At 44.9% G+C, this 25,264-nt stretch overlaps 2 protein-coding genes and 1 long non-coding RNA gene across 4 annotated transcripts; 2 read left to right on the top strand and 1 right to left on the bottom strand.

Moving 5' to 3' along the window:
- The first annotated feature begins 741 nt into the window (after positions 1 to 741).
- Positions 742 to 12,766, top strand: LOC6531883. Of its 2 annotated transcripts, none has more exons than XM_002092634.4 (8): positions 742 to 1,406; positions 3,051 to 3,328; positions 8,768 to 9,013; positions 9,246 to 11,211; positions 11,273 to 11,371; positions 11,435 to 11,684; positions 11,746 to 11,834; positions 11,896 to 12,766. In XM_002092634.4, exons 2-8 carry the CDS (start codon positions 3,163 to 3,165, stop codon positions 12,107 to 12,109), a joined length of 3,030 nt encoding a protein of 1,009 aa, XP_002092670.1. In that variant the 5' UTR covers positions 742 to 1,406; positions 3,051 to 3,162; the 3' UTR covers positions 12,110 to 12,766. The 2 variants fall into 2 exon arrangements, with proteins under 2 accessions (XP_002092670.1, XP_039229266.1); XM_039373332.2 differs by lacking the exon at positions 742 to 1,406 and adding an exon at positions 2,437 to 2,541.
- Positions 12,767 to 14,758: 1,992 nt separating this feature from the next.
- On the bottom strand, positions 14,759 to 25,183 carry LOC6531882 (sestrin homolog). The gene is made up of 8 exons (XM_002092633.4): positions 25,028 to 25,183; positions 18,658 to 18,843; positions 16,599 to 16,781; positions 16,161 to 16,527; positions 15,716 to 16,034; positions 15,461 to 15,644; positions 15,297 to 15,407; positions 14,759 to 15,222 (listed from the first exon to the last, which is right to left on the bottom strand). The coding sequence occupies exons 1-8, from the start codon at positions 25,076 to 25,078 to the stop codon at positions 15,136 to 15,138; spliced, it is 1,488 nt and encodes a 495-aa protein (XP_002092669.1). The 5' UTR covers positions 25,079 to 25,183; the 3' UTR covers positions 14,759 to 15,135.
- LOC120321224 lies at positions 18,850 to 23,246 on the top strand. The gene is made up of 2 exons (XR_005560811.1): positions 18,850 to 21,541; positions 21,602 to 23,246. It is a non-coding gene; the product is annotated as an uncharacterized LOC120321224 (long non-coding RNA).
- Positions 25,184 to 25,264: the final 81 nt, after the last annotated feature.

The raw sequence follows: 25,264 nt of genomic DNA, 5'->3' as shown, positions 1-25,264 counted from the left end.
ATATGCAGCACGTGGCTCAGTAGGATACTCTTCTGACAATTTGGCAGATTAATGCCGAAAATACTTTTATTTGGACAAGTCAACAATGGGGCAATTGTGGATTTGTTAGAACTAGCTTTTTCTTAGCAAGTGTGCAAACACAGGCAACTCGGATATTGTTTTGTGTTCTTTTCTATAGCTATTCAGCCATTCTTTCAGTGCTTTAACACTTTGCCTTATTTACATAGCAACAGATGCGTATGTGGCACTTAGATATTTTGAAGGATGTTCCAAAGTAAGATAGCACTGCCTTGAACTTTTTAACAAAGGGTCAACAAGTAGGCTTATTGTGGGATTTTTACTGCAGCAAGTACTATAATTTAGGAAAAAGATGATCCCTCAACACAACATGTATATGCATTGCTTACACATTTCTTATATTCTTTATGACATGATTTTTGAGGGAGTAATTAAAATCAATTCACTCTTTAATGCAAGAAGTTCGAATGATTGAAGCTGAATAATTAGGGATAATAATAAACGACAATAAGTTATTCTGTGGAATCTTAAAGAAAATAGGCCTCCAATTTTTTAAATTCTATTCTATTCTATTTTGAAAATTAAAAGCAAATCGAATCAACGGTCACACTGCGTAACGGTCATGCCGCGCAACGTTGCCACTCGTCTCAACAAATACCAACCGAACCGCTGTCTGGTATTTCCGCCCCGACTGCGCACTGGCCACACCATCCACCGTCTTCGCTTCGCCGCCCGCCTTCTAAATTCGATTCGTTGGTGTTTTTCGCTGCGCTTGTGTTCGTGTGTTCGCGTTGGCGCTGTCATCATCATATCGCATCGCTCCGCTACGAAAACCGTGCCAATTGTCCGTTTTTTATCTGCCAGCGAGTGCGTTTTAATTGCCCGCCAACCGGCCGGAGTCGAAAATTTACGTGCACCATTCTCCAATTGGCTAAGTGCCTTTAAAACGGTGCAACAAGTGGTTTTTACACTTTTTACCAACCTTCAGTTCAAAGTGCCTAACAAACACACTCACACACATACACCTACATAACCTACCTGACCAGCGCGCATATGTGTGCATGAGTGTGTAAGTGATACAACAACAACAGCACATAGCTACGAAAATAACTAACTGCTTTCGTCGCAGTTTTTCTGCAAGTGTATGGGTTAATTGCGCCGAAAAATGTTAATTAATTGAAGCCCAATTGGAAATCGCCAGTGGAATAGCAGTATAGTATAATAGTAGTGACACGAAAAGCTAAAACTAAGATCTGATCGCAGATCTGGTAAGAAATCCCAAACGCGAGGATCTGTATCGCGTGTGTGTGTCAATCAATTTAAATATAGATCACAAGTGCACTTAAACAAACAAAAGGGAAAAAGACAAAGAAGTGATTAACTGACAGGTAATTAAAACTGCTCTTCTTTTGCATATATTTTGCGCGTTTTCTCTGGCAGATGGTATTTTCCTTTCCTTTATTGTTTTTACCTTTCTTTAGTCATCGCATCGCGCACTTGCCCACTCTTTCGCTTCTAATAAGACTCTTCTTTTTATCGGTGTGTCTGGAGTTTCTTGTTTTGCCACCCATACAATCGCACGAATACCTGTACAGCGCACAGCACACACACACACGTCGGCTGATTGGAATGTGTGTGCTTTGTTGTTGCCGTTCTCAATACATATTTGTTGTCAACGGTTTTTGCTTATCAATTGGAAAGCACAAACACAGCTACACCTGCACTTCTTATTGGCTCTCGCAGCCCTCCTGTTGGATAACAATAATGAGTGGCAAGTTCTGTTACGCCTGGCAAAATAGTAATATGCACTCCTGGGAGCTGGCGCTTTTCATTTTCCATTTCCGCTGCACATTTGTACCTTTCTTTCTGTGTCAATCACCTGTTCTGCAGCGCTGGCACTTTTCACATGCCAACCGCCGGCAAAAAGCAGAGGCAGCAACAAACAAATTAAAACGTGATATATATAGCCATAGCCCCGACGAGGTGCCAACTTTTGATCGCCAACTTTTGATTCCCACCGAATTCCATTCGAAATGTCCAACCAAATCCCATTGTGCTCAGAGTCTTATTTGCACTAATCCCATGCAAATTCCAATTGGCGCGTTCCCATACAGTCCATCATCGCTATGTTGAATTCCTCTGGCGATCTTACGGTAGTTTGATTTTTGTAGATTAGCTCTTGTCAAGCTGAAATGGCTCGTGAACCTTTAACTGAATGAGAGCAGATATGCAATTTTTCAATCACTTACTGTTTGGTTCTATGTACTGATTATGGCCTAGCGAGTTTTCACTGTTTTCAGTCACCGATTTTGGCGGCTTCAAAATTCTCTGCTGGCAACACTGATGCCAATTCGCCATGACGTGGACTCCTGCTCTCGCCGCACAGTCAGCTGTCTGAATTCGCCGGTGTTTATGTTGTGGGCGCAGGAAACTGCCAGTTGATTTCAAACATTCGAGCGGCGCGCAAGGACATGCCGCAAGGATACGGAAGTCGCAGCCCCTAGGAACGGAAGCAACTCCTTCGTACGTGCTCCATTCGCTTGAGTCTGTGCTCCTCAATTATTCACGAAGCAAAACAAAGTTTATGGCTCTGCAACAGTCCGCCGTTGCTTCGAATATTTTCGACTAGTGCAAGGCGAGCCACAAAAACAATGCAATGCAAAAGACAAGTGTCGAGCTAGAGAGTGAGAGGCACATAGCGAGCAGGAAAGAGAGAGCGGCAGCAGCCGCTCAAGTGGCAAAGTGCAAATGTATTAAATAAATAACGAAACGAAGCTGCACAGCGAGAAAAAATCATTTTAATCATTACCTTTTTGCAATCAAACTGAACTTTTTAGAGTAAAGTAAATTTGGGCAAGCGCGAGATGCGAAAGCTGAGTTCATCTAGTTTCTCTCAGTGCAAACTAATATGTGCCTGCGGTTTGGCTAGTTTCTGCCCTGCCTTTTGGCCGGCTTTCTAGGCGCATTGCATAAGTGTTGGCCATTTCACCTCACTCACTCAAGCTCTCTCCTCCCTCCCCCACTACCCGCAGATAAGCAGCCGACGTGACGTACTCGGGCGGATTAATAATTGAGCAGATAGCGGATAGCAGATAGCAACTAACAGATATCAGATAGCGGATAGCGGACACAGCAGGCCCTGCAATGGAGTCCATGGAGTACGAGATGGCACGCAACATGACGTTGCTCTTCTTCCTAGAGCGGCTGCTGGACAAGGGCGAGCCCCGCACCGTGCACGACCTCTCCTGCCAGTTCGGCAACAAGGAGTTCACCAAGGAGATGCGCCAAATCGCCGGAGGCAGTCAGTCGGGTAAGTTTAGCAATCATACAGATGCCACTTCGAAACTAGCAATCCAACATAGGCCTACACATACACCATAGATCTAAGATGCAAGTAAAGTGCAAAGAAAAAAGTCTGGCATATTGATTGAATTGGAAACAGCGCTCTTTAATCGGAAAACTGGATCGAATAAAGCTCAAGAAAGTGCGCTGAAAATGCCGTGGCATTCAAGCAGCTCTCATTTAAAATGTCGCCGGCCGAGCCTGGGAAATTGGAAACGTGCACGCGGTGGAAAGCAGCAGTGGACAGTGGACACTGGACAGTGGACACTCTTGTTCGGCTGCGGAACAAACATATTTGTGCACCTGCGGGTTTGCGTTGTTTGTCACAGTCACAGTCGATGATTGTGTTGTGCATGTTGCCTTCGAGTGGTCGGCGTCCAAGTGCACATGTCATTGCCGTTTCCATTTCCAATTGCAATTTCAATTGCGATTGCCAGTTTGCCGGAGGGGAGTCTGTCCGCCTCATTTTCCAACTGCCGGTTCATCTCAATGCCAAAAACCACAAAAACATGCCAAGGGTTTATCGCCTTTCATTGCAGCCGCCGCCAAGCTGCAATCGATAATGCTCCCCCCATTATGTTTTCCACAAGTGGTGTTGGCATGGGTGTTGGTTTACAACTGGTCTACGAAAAACAGGCAAAGACTCGAGATTCTCGACGTACACGTGTTGTACTTCCATTGACAACTCGGCACATGGAAAACTCGGAGCCACGCTGTTTATCAAAGTGCACGGTTAACTAACGCGAGCGACTAAAAATAGCCGCAACAAACAACTTTCGGTTTTTATAAATAGCCACCACTTAGCTGGGAGTTGGAAGTTGGGAGTTGCGAGCTGGGAAGGTGCAATGCACTTTCCCTCGAGTTGGAGATATGTGAAGACATTTGTTTGATGTTCTCACTCCGGAGCGGGGGGTTTTGAAAAAGAGCCACAGGAAATGGCACGCATTTGTTGGCTCCGCACCTCAGGGATTAATAGCAAATCATTTAGCTCCACACAATCATCATGAACTTGAGTTTGTGTGGGAATGGTTTTAGAACTCTGCTATTTAAAAGAACATTACGCTTGTACTGTATAATTGTATGATTTTTTCGCTAGAAATGTCAGTATTTTGTCAATAAAATAAAAAGTAATGAACCAAATATGGAATGTCCTACCTTGTTGAAATCGTGATAAAATTCCCTATTCAGTGATGTCCCCAGCTCGGAATTTTTTATTTTGACTATTTTTCGCAAAATTTATAAAAAATGAAAAAATTAGAAAATTTGAAATTTTTAAAAATCAACAAAGAAGTGATAGAAATGGTTAGTTTATGTAAAAAGCTGCACAAAACCTTTGCTGTGCGCTCACTTTTAGCCAAGTTATGATCGAAGAGCTGCTCGAGAATATCAACTTTTGGCCATAATTGTGACAAAGCTGGCTTACACTGCTCTAGTCCTTCACACTCTTCGAATCCACTAATTGCAACAAGAAAACAAACATTTAACAAAATGTTTATCACATTTGTTGATTTTTAGCCCATGTGCGTGACTCTGCCGCCAAGACAAATGGTGTTTACCCCGGGTGAGCCACATTTTTCGCAGAAAAAGTTTAGTCTGTGACTTAAAGCGCTGGTTTTACTTTTGGCCAAGAACGCAAGAGAAAAAAAGGTGGAGAAAGTTCAGGGAAATATGCGGCGCGCACGCAAATCGCAGCTGGATTAGGAGAACAGACTAGGAAAATGAATTAATGGGAAATGTCAAGGTCTTGTAATTATAAATAGAAAAGAGTCAGTTGGATATCCAAGTATGAAACTATCGAGCTAGTGATAAGCAGTTCCTTGGACAATGACATTAATGGCAACCCCATTTCGACCACTAAGCCCGGTTTTTAGCCCAGTGGGACTGAGCTGAAATCCCAATATCACAAACATATTTTATGCCTCTTCAGTTTTGTCAACGTGTTGTTTGCCCAACTTATAAGCCGTTAAGGCCGATGGGACCGCATTTTGCACCCCGGCGACTGCCGCCCACAATAGACCCATCCGCATCCGATTCGCCCATTATTATGTGGCTTTTGGCCAGGAAACTTTGTAATAGAAAAGTGTCGATTACGTGACAAAAATGTTCAATTGAATTTCAATAAAATTGCATGATATTCTGGGGACCTGAGACGGAGACCACATCCAAATCCATTTGTTGCTTCAATAATAAATGGAGGTGTGTGTGTGCCACCATGCATATTCCCATTCCCCAGCGATTGATGAGGGTTCTCTCTCTCCCTCTCTCTTTCTGGGGGGAAAACATTTTCGGGAAATTAACGTTGAAAGCAATTTTCTAGAAAGAGGTAGAGGGAGAAACTTAAACGTCGTTTATTGGGTTAGACAAACAGTTTGGAGAGTTTGCTGAACTGAAACTCGTTAATGGCGAGCTTAAATTTCGCTGCTAATTTAACGGCCTGCCAGAAGTAAACACGACCATTTAGCTCAGTTTCTCAGTTTATCGTTTTGCCATTTTGACTTGCCAGCGGCTTTGAATAATTGCACACACAAAATGTGAAATATATACAAAATAGAAAAAATAGTAAAAATATGTGGAAAAAAAAAGCACTCGCACCAAAACAGGCCAAGCCTTTTGCGAAGGTTCGCAACTGTTTTTCTGTGTGTGTTTATTTTTCGCTTTGCGTAATCGATTGCCAAAGCAAACAAAACACACGGGCAACTGGAAAAAAGTTGTCACAGCAAATGAAATAAATACTTAAGCTACACAGAAATCAATTTTGGAACTAATGGCAGAGTTGGTTTATTCGCACAGCCGAATGAAAAGTAGAAAATCAAGATAGAGTGTTGTCTATATAATATATACATGGAAAAACTTAGTAGAATAACTTACCTGAATGCTGTAACTCTTTGCTTTTTATTGATTATCAATTTTTTACCATTTTTGTATAGATTAGATGACTTTAGAGTGATTGGCTGTTCGATCTGGCAACTAATTTTGCTTAAACCTTTTGCGTTTTCGCCACGCATTTGAATTTCTGACATTGTCGTAAATTTAACGATTTTATGTCGAGGGGAGGAAATCCTTTAACGCCTGCCAGCCGGTGCTCCCTGAAACCCCCGGAAAGACGCGGAAATCCACCCGGGAAATCCCCCCTTCAAGTTCCACATTTCCCGGCATTGCGTGTGTGCAGCCAAGGTTTTTATGCTTAAGTTAACTTTTCCTTTTCTAGAGAAAGAAAATGGAACTCGCATTGATTTTTGACATTAATTGCAAAGGGCGAAGCATTTTGTTTAAGGCGAAAGTGAGTGTGGCACTCATTATTTGCGAAGAGTGTGCCATTTGTTTCTAATTGATCGCTGCTACCCGTTTTGACAACCAGGACGCTGTGATGAGGCGAAACTAATGAGTTCCTAATGAAGTCACGACCCTGAGAATGGTCTATGCTGGAGGAGATGGATGGTGAAGAGGGGGGAGATGGTTCCCAGCCCCCAAGTGAGTCATAAAATCCGGAGTTTACGGCCAGACATAACCCTTTACCTGGCTGCTCCTTACTTCCTCACTTACATTTCGATTCACAACATCCCGGGGAAATGCTTCCATTTCGTTTCGTTTGGTTTTACGTTTTACGTTTTCTTCAATAAGCGGCAAGGCATAAATATACATAAATTTATGGCAAGTGTCCTCGGTGCATTTGAAAATTGCCACCGCAAAAAAATGTGTCCAAGTGGGTCGAGCCGTAAAATGCGGCAGTGCTGCCCCAAAGACGCCCAAAAACACCCAAAAAACCCCCAAATCCGTAACACCTGCTCCACATTCACGTTGGCGGGTGCTGCCAAAACAGTTTGCTTGCCAAGAATTGCGGCTAAGCACACAGCACACAGCCGCAGACAAATACAAATCCAAATATTAGCCCGCCAAGTGGCCAAGTTGTATATATTTGAGAACATTACATTACATATTCGTGCTGGGCGTCCGCCATCGGTAAATATTAATATTGATATGCCATGAACTTCGATTTGTTCCACAAATTTCAATTTCTCTAAGTAAACATAAAATTGAATTACGCTCGACACCCCTTTTGGTTCGACCTCCTGTTCCTTGGGCGGTGCAAATTACTAGCCATTTGTCAGTTTTGTGGCTCATTTGGCAGCCGGGAATTGGGATAACGAGATGTTTGCCCGGGGATTACACTACGATTGACTGGCCAAATCCGTCGGCATTTCAGCTAGCTAGCGCACACCTTGCATAATGCCAGTCCGATTTCATCAATCAGGGCTCGCTTCCTTATGCGACTTTACTACAGCAGAGTTGTGTCAAATGCAATTGAATTAATTCATGTCTGGCATTATGGAGCCAAATTCGAGTGACACGCAACAAAACCCCTGATCTATCCATCGCTGCGCGTTGTCTTGTCACGTCATATCACCCAAAACCAAAACCAAACAATGCCGAGCACAGCAGATGGCTTTGTGGGTGGGGTGGGGTGGGGACACATGGAGTCTAGTGCTCATCGCATTCCTACCAATTGCGGATGATGAGCTGGAAGTGGAGGTGGATGTGGATGTGGAAGTGGTGGGTTGGGTTGGGATGCCCCGTTTTGGGACGCCGCGGCGGCAACTACGAGTATGACCTGATTTATCATATAAATGGTTTGCTGGCTCACTCAGTCGTTTCCACGGCCTGAGTGCATTCACTTTTCATTCGGCTGGCACTACACTGAAAACAATTGGGCAGTGTCGGAGGGGTGGGTGCCTTTGAGTACTATGTTACACAACTTTAAACGAACCATTAGTACCTAAAATCACTCTTACACATTATGTGTGAATCCTAAATGATTTTCAAGAGAAATGAAAATATTTAATCTCCCAGTGCAACAACACAAAGTCAAATCTGCGGCAGAGCTTCCCTCATTCATGCAATTGTAAACTAACTTTGAATCCAGAAACTTTAGCCAACTTTACAAACCAAATCAACAACACAGAAGCAGAAGCAGGCAGTACAAAACACTCATGATTATTCATACGTAGACATCTACATACATGTGCCATATGCGGATGGATGTGAGCCCGTCATTTGATGGTTATGCGATTAAACAATGTTGTTAATTATGGGAATCCAGGCACATGTTTGCCGCTGATATAAGCACGAATCAGAGCAATGTTTTCACAATCCAGTTGTTGAATTGTTAAAGTTGGGAGTTGAAACTATCAGGTTGTGCGCGGGATTTCACCAACTATGCTACACTAAGTACTTACGCTTCTTTCGAACGCACTTTCCGAGTTGACAGATTGAAAGTAAATTAATTACGCTGGCGTAGCTGCAACATTTTTACTGCATTAGCCACCAGCCACCCACTCGCATCGATGGCAGGGATCACCCCTAATGGCCACCTAATTGTAATTGACATCTTTGCTCCGGCGATTGACAGGTCTGAAGAAGTTCCTCGCCCAGTACCCGGCCATATTTCTGGTGGACGGCGACTACGTCCAGGTGAACGCCTATCAGCACCACAATGCGGACGACGGCGGCTGCGGGGGCAAGCGGGACTACATCCAAGAGGCTAAAGACTACTTCAAGAACAAGATGCTGCAGTACGGAGCGGCTGCCGAGGTGCCCGTTCGCAGTCTCCTGGGCCACCGGTCGCAGGCGTCTCCCCAAGTGCGTCACATATCGGGTGAGTTTTATAAACGGACGCAAAGGAAGTGTTCACAATCACGGCTGCCACTCAAAACTAATGGACTTAATGCGAACCGACGGTGTTACTGCGCACCGCCAAATTATTCGGGCATTAAATCGATAAATATGAACAATAGCCCAGTCTTTATTAGCATTTAAAGTGGCAACCTGGACTGTAACTACATATGCATCACTAGCTTCCTCTGACCCTCATCATATTTCCCACACAGGTCAACACATCAAGGAGTTCACCGACTTTCTCATGAAGCACACGGACACCTTCAAGGTGACGGACGACTACGTGATGCTGGTGGGCTGTGAGAACATGACGGATCTGCCGGCGCGGGATCGCCTCCACCTGCCGCAGTCGAACATCGATACTCGGGGCACGCAGCAGATGCTGGACTTCTTTGCCCAGTGCATCGAGGTGAAGGGACCGTTGCTGGTGGACCAGTTGTTCCACCTGCTGACCACCAACTTCCCGCAGGACCAGTGGCTGCGCATGTTCAAGACGCCGGGCGACTTGAGCTCCTTCCTCAAGCTCTTCGCGGACTGCTTCCACATCCAGGCCAATCTAGTCACCCTGCTGCAGAAGCCCAAGCTCAGCGACACGCACATCCAGCAGGCACAGGCGCAAACCCGGGAGCAATTCAATGCGCTGAACAATAACAACAGCGCCAGCACTCGCAAGCAGGAACCAACACCTGGAGTTGGAGTTGGAGGTACTGGAGTTGTCAGCTCGGTGCAGCAGAGACTGCAATCGCCGGCACTGCGGAGTAATGGTCACACGAACAACAACAATGGCAGCAATGGCAGCAACATTAATAACAACAACAGCATTGCCTGCCCCAACTTCAAGCTGAATGCCCCCGTTTCGAATGTGATGGGCGGGCAGAGCCAGGGCCAGTTCGGGCAGCCCAAATCGGAGCCAAGCTCTGGCTTCGACAGCTACGTGCCCATGTCGGAGCTGAAGCTGGAGAACCTGTGCGAGAACAACTATCCCAGTGCGAACACCTGCTACGGGCCCATTAATAACTCCAGCCAGCAGGCGCAGCAACTGCAGACGCAGCAGAATCAGCAGCAGCAGCCGCAGCAGGCGACACAGAATCCGGCGGAGCAGCGTTTGAATAGTGTTAACCAAACGCTGAAGCAGCGCATCAACACCCTAGTTATACGGACGCTAGCCGAGAACCTGGAGAAGGACAAGCAATCGCTGGCCAACCAGCAGGGCGGGCCCACTTCCCCGCACGCCAGTCCCGTGCATTCCATTGCCAATACGAGTTCCAACCACAATGCCAGTAGTGCTGCAAATACCGCCAATAGCAACTCGAATGCGAATCCGAATCCGAACAATGCCAACCACTCACCTAGTCATAGTTACTTCGTCGGCGACACCTGGAAGATAAAGGTGCTGCAGAACACCACGGTGATAGCGAATGTCAAGCAGTCGGTGTTTGTGACCGACATCATACTCAAGTATGCGGCCAAGAACGAGAACATAGTGGTCTCCCTGGACTGCGAGGGCATCAACCTGGGCCTTAAGGGAGAGATCACCCTGATTGAGATTGGAACGACACGGGGCGAGGCCTTCTTGTTCGATGTGCAGTCCTGCCCGGCGATGGTCACCGATGGCGGACTGAAGACCGTGCTGGAGCACGACCAGGTGATCAAGGTGATACACGACTGCCGCAACGACGCTGCCAATCTGTATCTGCAATTTGGCATCCTGCTGCGGAATGTGTTCGACACACAGTCGGCACATGCCATCTTGCAGTATCAGGAGAGCGGCAAGCAGGTCTACAAGGCCAAGTACATATCGCTGAACTCGCTGTGCGAGCAGTACAACGCCCCCTGCAACCCCATTAAGGATCAGCTAAAGCAGATCTACCGCAGGGACCAGAAGTTCTGGGCCAAGCGACCCCTCACACGCGAAATGATGCTGTACGCAGCGGGAGATGTCCTGGTGCTCATCCACGATCAGCTTTTTGGCAACCTGGCGCGGCAGATCAAGCCGGAGAACCGGGCTCTCTTCTCCGAGCTGTGCACCGAGCAAATACTCATGCAGATCAAACCCAACGAGGTCAAGATACGCAAGAAGCAGCGCAAGGTCAGCACTGAGGTGTCCGATCTCAAACAGAAGCTGGCCCAGACCAGCAAGAGCATTGTACTCTCCAATCGCGAGATACGCTTGCTGCGGTACGTAATAGTCTACATTTAAACATTACCTATGTTAATTACATTTGCTAATAACTTGCAGCTATATGGACCTGACAGAGGACGAGAAGGAGCGCCTCAAGGGCTACTACAAGGTGGCGAAGAAGCTGGAGAAAATGGAGTCCGCCGGCAATCCCAACAAGTGGGTTTGAATCGATTTCAAAATAAACAACCATCCAACTGACCATTATAATTGTGCTTCCAGAGATCAAAGTGACTCAGAGGATGAACCAGAGCCGAACGAGAACGACGCCTTTCCCAGTTTGGATTCGGTGCCCTCGGACAACTCGCTTTCGGGCACTTTTTCGCCACGCTTCAGCTCAGAGCCACCCAGCCTGACTGAATCCATGCAAATGCTGGAGGAGATTCTCCAGAACAAGTCAATGGATCGCATTGCCCGTATTGACAAGCTGGAGGCCATTCTGACGACTGCCACCTCGCTGCCATGTGAACAAGTTAGTACTGACAAGTCGCTTACACTTTTTTAAGATACTTTAATTCCCCATTTTTCTGCAGATTATAGCTTCTAATTCTATGCAAGAGCAATTGGGTTCGAGCATTGCGACCACCGAGAATCTGCAGATTATACGCGAGAAATCCAAAAAGTTAGTGCTGAATTGTGTGTTATCCCTATAAATTATAACTCCTAAAACACTCTGCTTACAGCATTAAGAACTGCAATTGCCAGGGCGAACGGAGTGTGACGCCCATTTTGCGAACGACTGACAAGCGAGTGGTGAAGCTGGTGGACGCCGAATCGCAGACCCTGAGTACCGGCGACGTGGTCATCACCAAGATCTTCTTCCAGGACGAGCACGAGCGGGCCAAGGAGGCAGCTCTGCTGAGCAACTCGCCCGCGAAGCGTGTGTCTCCCACATAAACATTTCGACCTTCGAACAATGATTCCTAACAAACAAAGCGCAGACATACTACGTATTATTATTTTGTTTTATAGTCGAGGGGCTTGGCCTTGGGTCCCTCGACGCTTAACGACTTTGCAATAACTTTCATACCCAATTGAGAAGCAATATATTTTGTGCCTAGATGTTGAACATTGCAATAACAATAATATATGATCTACCAATTGTTAACTACTCGCCCCCGGCCCCATTCCTTTTATATAACAATCGACAAGCCTTGGCGATGCAATCTAGCGAATCCCTCTTCTCTGGAAAAGCTTACGAGCCTGAGAATCTGTGTGGAATTCGATGAGCAGCGCCAAACAAAACTAAAATTAAATCTGCGTTGGACCAATGTGTATTAAATCGTAATGAAATTATTAAATGCAGTTTTCTAGAGGTTTCCTAATATCTTTGTCGCCATATCAAAAGAGAACTAATTGTATTTTAACCATAATATTTTATAAACCGAATCGATTATTCAACTCAATTTAAGTTTAACCAAACAATCTTCTTAATTATTATCAAATTGTGTAGTCAATCTAAGTAAATGAGAACTAATTGTAATGAAAGAATACTGAAATGGTACGATTATAAATTATATATCTAATTGAATAAACATGTATATACCAACATTAGAGAGGACTATTTCTTTTCGGGTTGCTTTATTAGACACCAAACACCAAGAAGATAAAAACATTTAGTATTCTGTGTGCTTACATATTAGTAATACAAGTTAAGCGCGAGATGGAGATCTCCAAAGAGCAGTCACAAAATTTTGGGTATCGCAGTTCGGCTGATCTATCACATAGAACAAGCGTTGGTAAATAGTTATGGTTAGTTGGTAAATAGTGTGTTTTATCTGAGAAGAAATATGTACTTCGATTCCAAATCGTACAATCGAGTTACGCCTTATTTGTCTTTCGTTTGAAGTTATGAAGTGGTGCTCTCTTGTGGTTTCTTATGTATTTCTAGTTTCTGTTGTATTTATGCGATCGTTTTTCATTCAAGATTAGACTAGACACCAAAAATCGACGGATAAAATAATTTCCAACGGGAAATTGTTTGATTTAAAGTCACATGTACATGTACGAGTATTTGGATTGTTGAACACCCATTTTAAAGTTGTGTAAACCTTCTAAGTATATTTTTGCTTAATTCTAGAAAGAGCCACTGCTCGAAAATATGTATTCATGATTTGACAAAAAACACTCAACATTAAAATATGCTTAGTTTCCAAATTATCCAGCAATTGCATTGCCACCCTTAAAACCGCGGTATTTTCGTTAAATTCGTTCATATTTACTCACTTTAAACAGCCTTGTTTGAGCTCTTGTGTCTTAATTACTTAATCACTTATGACTTAAAGAGTTTCACCTACAAGTTGCACTCGCCGTTCCATTGATGCAAGAACATGCGAAGCGATTAATTTAGTCTAGTCTCTATATTCTCTGTGTAAGGGGAAATTATACCTAGGCCAAATATATATACTTGTTCTGTGTATCAATTATTTGCAAAGGAATACATGTGCCTGTATATATATTCGGTAAAATCACATCTTTGAATTGCCACAGCTCGCTAGTTTTATGTACAATGGTATCTAACTCGCTTGATGGGCCTGAAAACAATTGGATATCTTACAATGCCTAATGTCGTACATACAAGTATTCTGCTTTGTAGAAACCATTAACTCGGCATTTTCAGTTTGCTTACATGATAGTTTTACTTCACTTATCCTATAAATATTGCACAAATATACGTAATAGAAATTGAATTAATACTACAAATGGTTTGTAAGCTCTTTGAACTGCATCCATATTTTGTATATTTTGTATAACCCATCAAAGCGTGGAATTGAAATCCTCCTGCTGGCAGGACAACTATATTGATCCTATATGCTATCCTTAGCATTAAACATTGTGACTTAAGTATTTCGTTTGCATTTCACGCGAAACCTGCATCTCGACAAAAATGTCAAATGTATCTACACAAATCTACACAAATGGTACAGTAGATTTGTTCATCTGAAAGTTGTGAGTACCTCCACTCAACAAAGATTTTAGCTTTGAGATGGAAAGTTAGCAAACAAGGACCAATTAAGCGTTAAAGTTGCCTTACCCTGTAGCAAGTGTATATTAAATTCGTATAATGCCGAATAAATTTGAAGCTCGGCTTTTTTTATATATAGCTGACACTTGACCTCGTCAGCCAAGACGGGTGTCAAATGCATTACAACGACATTGAATGCCTTACAAATATATTTTAGATGCGATACACACATTACAGTCATTGATAAGCTGATTAAAATACTATCAAAATAGACATTTATACTTATTATCTCTCCATCAAAAGCTCGACAATTGCAATCACCGTTTTCTGTCCGCAACACTAAACTCAGGATAATAATTGTAATCAAGGACGAATAAGAGATCATAAACGGGGGAAGTGACGTCAGGGAGAAAAGAAAACATGGGGCGTTTAATTAAAATAAAGTTGTATTTATTGCGCTAAAATAATTAAACAAAACATAATACATATGTACAGTGATTATTGCTTGCACATTCACGAAAGGGAAACAGACAGAAAGTTTTGCTTTTGAGTTCAGCTCGATTTGGGAATTATTTTCCATCTTTGCATTGTGGTTGTATACGTGATTAATTTGCGTGTGGCTAACCATAGACACAGACTATTGTTAATTGAGTAGTAAGCGATTCACATTCATTTAATGGACACCGATATCGAATGGCTATTAATTGCTGTCCATGCAGCTCAGCATTTACTTCTTTCTTTCAAAAGTGTGTTTTTCAAAAGTGTGTCTTTTAAAACAGTGTTTTTGCGGCTCTTTCCGCTTTTTGGGATCCTGCAGTCTGCGTTTCCGTTTCCGTTTCGGCGAATTTCCGATGCGCTCTCAAAATAACAAAATGTTTTATGCATGTGTGGGTATGTGTGTGTTGGTGAGTTGTTTTTTGGGCGTGTATATATACGTATGTTTATTCACTTAATGAGATCAAGTCATATAGCGCATTATCTCGCGCAGAGCATAGAGTAACTCGGCCTGATTACGGGCTTCCATTATCATCAGATTCACATGAACCTGTGGGCCAGATATCAGATAGAGGCGATTAATGGCTGTGCAATAAGCACGCAGACTGGGTAAATTCCACTCACCTTTTCACTGTCCTGCAGCTCGACCAGCACACTATCGTAATCCTTGGTGGTAATTCGCTCGGGGAAGCAGCAGGCTGTCTTTATAAACATTTTCAAGGGGCGCACAAGGAGCTGGGAAGCAGAGATATTACTTCTGATACTTCCTTCCAAAGCTGCGTGCTTACCTGGTTCACCTCACCATAGTCGTAGTCGTCGTGGCGTATGCCGTAGATGCACTGAATGTAGTTCCAAATGGCGCGCCGGAACTTGGACGTGTCCACATTCTTGATGCCGCCCATGGTGCAGTACGTGAGATTGTAGGCAGCCCGAAACTTGGCGTCCAAGAAGGTGCCCACATCGTTGTACAGCCTGACGTGAATGGAAATGGAAATGGATAACGCTCAGCCCAAGTGAGACAACAGGTGTGGCACATCACTCACCCGTCCACCAGCGAGTAGCCGTGATCCTCCCAGGAGTAGTCCTGGATGCGAAACGTGTTGATGCTCTCGGTGCCGCGGCGGGCAAAGTCCTGGTAAATGAAGTTGGCATCGTCCACGTAGTGCGACAGGTTGGTGGGCACGGACACAGTCGCCTGCGGAGTCACGGCCGCCAGCTCCGCCGTTTGCTGCTCCACCTTCTGGAAGCGGCTGCTCAGCTCCGCCTCGCTGCACTCGTCCTGCTTCTGGGACAGGACCTTCATGCGCTCCATCAGCGCCTCCACACTGATGCCGTGCTGCTGCGGCAGTTGCTGCGCCGTGGCTGCAAGTGAATCAAGTTAGGCAAGGACTCTCAGGGAAACTAAGTATCCAGTAAGGGCTTCTTATAGCTACAATTTACTACAAGTGGCAACCCTTTAGCACAATGGGAATCTTCCTGTGCACTCACCCAAATATCCATTAAGGGCCGTTGCATCGGATCCGTCCGCAGCCGCAGACACGGAGTCTGGTGGAGCTCCTCCATTACTGCTCGCTGCGGTCTGGCTATTGTAATCCGGATTTGCATTGTTGAGCGATATCTCCGATAGTACGGGCTTTCCCTTCTGCGGATCCGTCAGCGAGGTGGGTGACGTGATGAGGATGGTGGGGGCCACTGCAGCGGGCGGGCTCTTCAGCTTGGGACTGGACAGTCCGTCCAGCTTTTGTGTGAGGCCGCAGGAGAACACAAAGGACGACAGCGAGTGGAAGTGCGAGAGCAGGACCATGGCGTGCACCACCTCCGACAGCGACCAGCTGTTCTTCCCCTTCGTGAGCCGCTGGAAGAGCATAAAGTTTTCATATTGCGGATGCCGCAAATGAAGCGAAGTCCGCATGGCGGAGTACCCACCTCGATGTGCTCCTTGCGCAGCAGCCAGGGACGATGGGCTAATATTTTATTGATATCGTATATGGCACGTAGTTTGGCGGGTATAAAGTCCAGGCCGCCCAGCCAGGCGCTATCTCCTCCCTGGTTGATGAACTCCTTCTCGTACCGCTTCACCAGATACGGACACTGATGGCGGGCAGCAGCCTGCGGTTTGAGTAAATAGAGTTCGCGATGAGTAAACAGAGATACCATCTATTTCAAGACGTAACTTGCAGTTCGCGTCGTATTAATCGAGATTTACTTAATACTATATTGCCATTGACAGCTGCCTGCGCCTTTGCATACGGATTTCGTTTAATCGCAAATAATATGGATTATAATAATAAGCTGCATATAGACTTTAACGAAAGCGAGCCACCATCAATTATCCCACGAGAAATTCAATGATTCGCGAGGGTATTGGTTTCAGGTAACATTTTTCTAGGCATTACGTAATTGTTTTGATCTTCTCGCCCAACCTTGGCCCCCAACCTCCAGCCCCCGCTCTCCACAATCCGAACTCCACACACTCCACGCATCTCGGCGTGACCCACAATCGAAAATCCCCCAGAGCGCGGGACCTGGGAGGGATCGCCTCCGAGTGAGCCACCACCTGAATGGGTGCCAAGAATACGTGGACACCTATTTTGATCGCGGTGCGGGCGTGTGTGTGCGCCCATGTTTGTGACCCAAAACAACACATTTTCGGGCATTCAGAGCAAAAGGCCCATTGTCTGCCTCGCGTTTGGCCCCTGCCTTTCTGTTTTATTTTGTTGTTTGTCATTAAGGAGACTTGGGCAGGCAGGCAGCGGAATCGTGGCACCCTGGCACCATGGCATCATGGCATGGCCTGACAGACCATCGTAAATCTTAAATAATTTTACATTCGCCGAGGCCCGAATCTACACAAAGGCAGTGCCAGAACCCGTGCTGTTCTCTAGGCGACTCCTGGGTGCACTTTCCCGCCAAAAACAAAACATGATATGAAAATGAAAACGAAAATCTCTCGTGGAAAGCTGGCCCAATTGTAATGTGTTCATTATTAGCCAACGCAAACGTCGGCCAAAATGTCACCCACAAACAGCAAATGTATACGTACTCTTTATTGGGTTAACGATTCTTGCACACGTACAACTTGGGCTATAAATTCTATTCGGGGGCCAAGAAGCCAACTCATTTGCTCCGAATAGCGCAGAAGAACAATTGAAAATGTTGAGAAATAATTGATTAATGCGTTTTGTCTATTCTAGCACTTCGATCTCCCAATTGCAGCAATGAAGAGCCAAAATAAATGGCCATCAGCTGCGCAATGCATGTAACTGAGAGCATAAATCAATTTGAATTACGCATTTATTCCCCACTTTTATGGCCGAAAATGTTTATTATAGATCTTAATTATGATTGCGAGTGACTTACTTAGCGCGAGATGCGAATAACGAAAGGAATGTTAATCACTAGCAGTATATTGCCGAATTAATAGTACGACTAATATTCATTATATATATTTATTAAGACAGTTTCATGGCATTTGCAACTTAGTTCTTTGGTACTTTTCTTGATGTGGCAGCGAGTTTGGTCGGAAAACCATCAAAGAATACATGATGAATTCGATCTGAAAGCTAAGCTCTTTGCTATATCTGGCCGCAAGCCATGGCCCCCCCCCTCATTTATAAAATGCATTCGGGCACAGGTGGATGCGAATTCAACAAAAACGCCAAATCCAGTTCAAAGCCACGGTTCCCCGCACAAGATGCACAGTACGTGCTGTGAATGGGTTTTCCAACAAAAGGTCAGACAAAACAATGCAAATGCGATCCAGCAGCACCGGATTCCCTATTCGCTGTCTAGAGCTATGTGCTCCCATTCACAGCAGGCTATGTTCTCCATTGGCCCAATCAATGGCCATTGTTCCGGGGCAGTTTGGCAGCGAAATACATTTTTGGAAATAGGAATAGGAATAGGAATTGGAAAATAGAGTGCGCTGAGCTCATAGCTTCATGCATTTGAGTCGCCCATTCAGTTTAAAGCTGAGTGTACTCACAATTATGGCCAAGTAGTATCTGTAATCGTTCGGCAGCGGACCATCGCCCTTCATTATAAAGTTCTGGGTGCTCAGAAAGTGATCGTGGAACTGGGGATGGTATCCAATCACTTGGGTCACCTGATCCAGGTCATCGAGCTCGTCCATGTCAAAGTCAGATGCTCCCGTTGGCGTAGCAGCGAAACACTGAAAGATACCGGATTTTGTTAGATTACATTTTACATTACAATGGAAAAAGTGTATTTAACTGATATATGGTTTCGACAGTGAACCAATTTGCAGCAGCAAATTAAATTACTAATTAAAATCGCTCATATTCCGCCCATCTAAATACAGCCAAAGGAAAAGGGGCAGGAGTAAATTAAATTTATTTCTGTTTAGAACAGTTCAGTGCTTGGGAAATTAAATCTTCGTAACACGAGAGCCCGCCACACAGTGGTAATTGATATTCAAATTAATTTTACTGCAAACGCATTGCGTATACGAGATGTGGCCCATGCCATTTACCAGGCCTGAATTCTTTCAGGGGGCATTTGCAATTTAAATTCCAGCGCAAACTTTCGAAACTTATTCCCTGCTCGAAGCAGAAATCATAATGTGAAAACAAGAATCCGAATGCTCTTATGCCGTTCGCAGGCTCCCCATTTTGACAAAGTTGTCAGTTTTAGGCACCGATTTCGTCGACCATCACGTATACGCACAGTTGGCAGGAACATGGGCTCTACGCAACTTGTGCTCCCAGCAACAGGCGCACAAAGGCAGTGCACTCATATTGAAATGCGGAATTTAATAAGTTCGGACCTACGGAGCAATTTGCTTGATGTTCCGAGTTTTGCTGGATTTCTGGCACATCAATGGCCGGTGGTCATGGCTACTGTGGCAGCCACCTGTAATAAGGATTTATGCTGCAATCAAGATGCTTTGCAGCTGCACTAGACATAAGCCCTTTCAAGAAGCCAACCATTGTGGTGCGCTCTCTAATTGAAATTTTCTTGCCTTTGGCTTATCGCACCAGCAACACAGCAGGACTACGAAAAGGGAAGCCAACTGTTTAACGGCTGAGAAATATTTATAAAAGCAGGCATGTGCCCTGCTGATAACAGCTGGCCACCACGTCGTACGCTTAACGCACTCGAATGTGCGGCGAGTATTCGATTAAATGGGTAACTTAATATATTCCTAATTGATCGATGGCCTAGACCCGCCCCAGCCCCGAAACCCAATGCTAATTGTGAATATCAGGTTTGGTTTTAACCTCAGATTGCACCCACTCAACACTCGCACTGCGCCACACCTGGGGATGAGCCGATGGATGCCGAGTGGGTTGCACCCACGCTCCCGTGTGAGATTCATATTCATAATCGGCTAACTGGACCGCTGACTCCGGTCAACTCAAGCTCATTAAGTGCCATCACTTTGCGTGATTAACTAATTCGAATGTCGCAGATGTGTCGTGTGGTGGTAGCTGCCTCCTGGGCCATAACAAATGTCGAACACGCGTAAACAAGAGTAGCGCCATTAGTCAAAGTGATTTATACGTATGCAGATCGAGGAAGCGAATCTTTGGGCCCACCTAATGCCGCTGGCCAATTTAAATACGTCCAGTTACACTGGCTAATTAAAAGGGTGAGTCGCCGAGAGATATGCAAATGGCACTGCGTTGACATTTCCATCATTATGGGTTCTCTTTGTGAATCCATAAATACACGAATTGGCACACTCACACCCACGCTGGCGGGCAAACCCGTTTGGAAAACAAAAACTAGTTTTTGTGACACACTACCGACCAACAAACTACCGACCACCGACCACCGACTGCCGACGAACAACCCGATCCCAGTTCCAGTTCCAGTTTCGATCCCAGTCCACTCCGGCAGCCAGCGGCTTTGAGCGGAGCTTAGGCCAAGTTTAATGGGCATGTACACTTATAGTGCATATCCATTTCTGAGCCTCAATGCACACACACTACAGCCTGCGGTGTGTAACATTGGCACGAAGCTAGCATTTCACTGCTTCTGCCTTTCCATCCCCTTTCCATTCCGTTTCCATTCAGTTTCCATCCCGTTTCCACCGCCCTTCCAGACGAACTTCCCTCCTCCGTCTCGGCCGTAACCTGTTCGTCCGCCATGGCGTATACGTGATAATTAAATCGTGCCTGTGCTGTGGGTGCATTTACTAAAGCCACCCACTTGGTAGGCTTAAAAGTGTGTTAATCAAGATGTGTTCAGGGTCTTTAGTTTCGGGAGTGTGGGAGGTGTAGAACAAACAGAATGCAGCATTATTTCAATTATTGCAAACGAGAGACTTACAACATGTAACATGACGCATTTCTGAATTAAATGGTACTGATGATATTAAATACAAACATCTGTATTCTACTCAAAGAACCAAACCAGCCTGCAAATGAAATTTGACTAATTCCCATTGCTTACATGCCATTCAACTCATTATTTTCCATTTTGCGGCTTTTGCTTCTGCGAATTTTGAAGACAACAACAAATCCAAAATCACCGGAAACGGATACACTTCAGCATGCATAAAAAGGCTCATAAAAAAGTGAGTGAGAACAGGGTGCCCGCCTGAAAGCAAAAAGGGGGGCAGTGGCCCCAATCAATTCGCTGCTGGCCGAAGACTTTCCGCGCCAACTGTTAACGTGCGAGATCATGGAGCGTGGCGATTAAATCAAAGATAATGCCTGCAGTGGGGCGTGAGAAGTGGTTGCTCTGCGAAGTGTTCACTGTACGGTGCGACTGGCGAACTGGCAATTTGTATCTGCCGGATGCACGAGTGAACGCAACTCTTTACGCTCTTGGGCTTATGTTAATCGCGGGCAATTAATTGCTGTAAACCTATTCTGATTTCCTTCGCACTGCGCCAGCACAAAGTAAGCCAAATTAATTAATTAGCATAATTAGCCGCGGGAATAACAATAAATTAACTGTAGTTTCAGCTCCGCCCAAATGAGTCTGCACAACTCATTGTCTTCTGCGGGCCGCAGAACACAGAAAGCGCTGAGTGTCAACACGGCCCCAAACAGATTAAAACAAAAGCTGGTAAACAGGCAAATAAATTAGCATAAATGGTAGAATGCCAGCGAGCGAGACGGCAACAGCGCGCCGAAAGAGACGGCTAGAGGGCGAGATAGGGGGCTCCAAACAATAGGCGAGTAAACAAGTAAAGTGGAAAAAACGTCAGGTGTTATAGAAATGCAAACTGAAAACAATGACAGCAAACAAAATCTATGAAAATGCGAGGCGTGGAAAACAATAATAAAATAATAAGCCTGAAAAGTGAGCCCGAGTGCCAAATACCCACTCTCTTCGTGGCTTTTCATTTGCAGTTGTAGGAAAGGCTTCAAACATGAGTAGAATGTGGCCAATGCCGGTTAGGTTTCCCACTTGATAAGAAAATAAACGCCTGAAAGATTGATCAAAGTAGGTTTCCCATGCCTGATTACCATAACTCGTTAGTCTGCGGAGTCTGTGAGAAGAAAGTCGACGCAGCGCTTTATAGTTAGAACTATGAAAATGAAGCACGCCAGCTTAAGCTCCTCCAAATGGGTCAATTACTATACTCCGCCAGATCGCCCAGATCGGAATATAGCCGCCATATAGCTTATCACCGCCGTGCACCTGAGCACTACTCGTGTGCCATGAGAATCGGAATCGAGTGACTGCCGAGGACTGCTCACTTACACTGCTCGCAAAACCAGGTGCTTGGCTGTGTGCGTAGATAAAGCGACTTGTCTAGACGTTATAAACTATTTTCTATAGTTCGTGACACACGAGCACGCATACCCATACACATACACACTCGCCCATCTGAACGTGCCAGTATGGGTGATGTGTTTTCGCGAGCTGCACTTACAGTGGGGCATACTTAATTAATCCGGCAAAGTGGAAGCGAAACAATCAAGCTGGCATCGCCTGATTTGCATATACATGGCTGAATAATAGGTGCAAATAACTCGTATAACTATCACACTCTAGATACTCCTGCATTCAAGATACTCTCAAGAGAACAAGCTCTTCTTCTAACTTAGATATGAAATATGAAATCCCCTGGGGCAGATATCCATATCCACCTTAGTACACACACATAGTATACGTGTGTACTTAAATCACTTGTGCGTGTTTTTCTCGGTTCGCGTGGAAGGCGGTACGTGTTTTTCCAACCTCGGATACCTAAATAAAAAAAAATAAAAGCTGTCTGGCACTCGAAGCGACACTTTGTCTGCTGATAAAGTGCAACAACACGGCCAACTGCTAAACGGCGAATTGCAAACGGCAAATGGCAAACAATCATGACAAATTATTAGGTCTGTGTGTCTGCACATTGTGTCTTTGTGCCAATTAATTTATATGGTATACGAGATAACGCCTCGCGATAGGAAACCCTTTGAATAATGGGCACATCGAAGCGCGCAGATCGTTCAGTTAATAAATTTTCATTTGGGTTAACGAACTCGCAAACAAAAGCCTAAAATTCTCAGATCTCTAATATTAGGCGCCTAAAATTAGCGAATAGTTTGCGTACATTTATACACTCGTGCCAACGATTTATGTGCAAAATATAAAGCAGACTATAAACTTGGATTTTTATTGGGGATTTATGGGGATTTGACTTGGCCCTTATGCGAAAGATAGTGGCTGCTGAGTCCGACTTCCGGCTGTAGAACTAGGCCACAGCGGCATGTCATCAGAGTGCATTGCTGCACTCGAGTGCGATTGATCTCAATCACTCGCCCAGCCAGTCAATCACTCAATCAGCCGCCTTTGCCACTCGGAACGAGGCGAAAGCCTTTTTGGACTCCTGCCAGCGTGCGAATGGCGCACATCTGTTTGCTCTGCTACTTGGCCGACTGAGTGACTGGTCCAAGCACCACCCACACCCACCCTCAGCCACTCACTCTCGCCCGAAAACAACCCACACCCACCCACTTGGCCAGCACTCCCCTCTCGTTCCCCCCCACACCGCACAAATTGTGTATTTTTATACAATTTATACTTTCATTGCGTAAATAAAATTCCTGGCCTGGCGCAGATGCCTGATGCCCGATGCCCGATGGCGGCGGGCTGTTTACGTTCGCTGTCATTGAGTATCGGGGAATGATAATTGAAATTATTATTACTTCCACTTTGATTCGCCTGCAAGTGCAGTGCCTGTGTCTGTGTCTGATTAAAGTGCAGCCACAGCAGGCAGTTCGCTCTTTAAAGGGCAGTTTCCATGTCAAAGAACAATCGAGTTATATGAATCTATGGTTTCCTTTGGGTAGATTAACTCTGATGGAAATGAGGACCAAATTGGTTGAGCATTTGGAACAATAGTTGCTGATAGTGTGAGGGAAGTTATTGTTTTTAGCGGCTAATCAAGTGAGTTCACTTTTCACTTTTCAGCCTACTCTAATTGAATTTATTCCAAGTCGCAATTACTTGGCATTTGCATCAATTTCGCTGATTAGCTGACCCAGTTTGGCAATCGAGTTCGCCATGAAAACAAAGTGCCAGAGTCGCCAGCTTGGCGTTATCTATTCCATAGCACTACCATAGCTCCACCATAGCTCTACCGGGTCTAGATCCAAATGAGAAATATCAGAAGCTTATCAGTTCTTATCGAGCAGGTCTTTCGCAAATGTCCGCAAGCCTTTCTGCACACTCACTGCGCACTAAAAAGTTGGCAACTCGAACTTAGTTTGGTTAGCAAACTCTACTCTACTCACATTTCCAGCTTCTGATGGTTATTTTGGCAGCGTTTGCTGCATTTCCAGCTGCATTTCACATTTTTATGATTTTATCAGCATGCCTGCAACAAGAATTTCAAACAAAAGCACGCATTTTTCAAATAACATCCTTTCATATTTGCAGTGCGGTTTTAAGTTTTCCTGCTCTGGCAAAAGTTAATTACGAAGCTGTGGAAAATGTGCGCCATCCGAAAACACAAAAGCACGTATTACATTTCAGCGTATGAATAAAAGTGAATAAAGTGAAATTAATTTCTGGCTGGCCAGGCAAAAATATTGTGCACGATATGCACAGCAAATCTCGTTGGCATCGTTGATTAAAATCTCTGCTTAATAATCACATCATTAGCCAGTTACCTGAAACATAATATGCTGTCAATCTGGTTCTAAGTGCTCAAGCGCAAGCTCGAGCTCGACTTAATTACACATTCTTTTCGCTGGGCTTAATGTGCAGCGATATGTGGTTACCTATGTATCTGGTATGTGGTTACCATAGACACAACTTTATCTCAACTATGGGTTATAATCAGCCAAAAAAGCATGGGTGGAGACTCCTTCTAATCTCAACCAGAAAGAGTTTCATAGGACAACTACTGTCCATAGGACTTACATCTAGCTGGATGAACTTACATCTTGAGAGATTTGTCCCATATCCGCGTAGTAATCGACGGCGTAGTACATGAGTTTGGCGGAGGACTCGGGTCCAGTTGGATGTGGATGCGACGCGGACTCGGATTCGGAATCGGCGGTTTAAGTTAGTCGCAGTTGGTAGCTGCAGCGTCGTTCGCAGTGGGAAAATAACCAGTTCTCGCCCGGCTCTTTGTTTATGGAGCCACGAAAGTGGAGCAGCCGCCAAACTGGAAATGC

The sequence above is a fragment of the Drosophila yakuba genome, chromosome 2R (assembly GCF_016746365.2).
Source record: "Drosophila yakuba strain Tai18E2 chromosome 2R, Prin_Dyak_Tai18E2_2.1, whole genome shotgun sequence".
NCBI lineage: Eukaryota > Metazoa > Arthropoda > Insecta > Diptera > Drosophilidae > Drosophila > Drosophila yakuba.
Note: the sequence above shows the minus strand (reverse complement) of the source record. Positions and strands in the feature narration are given on the sequence as shown.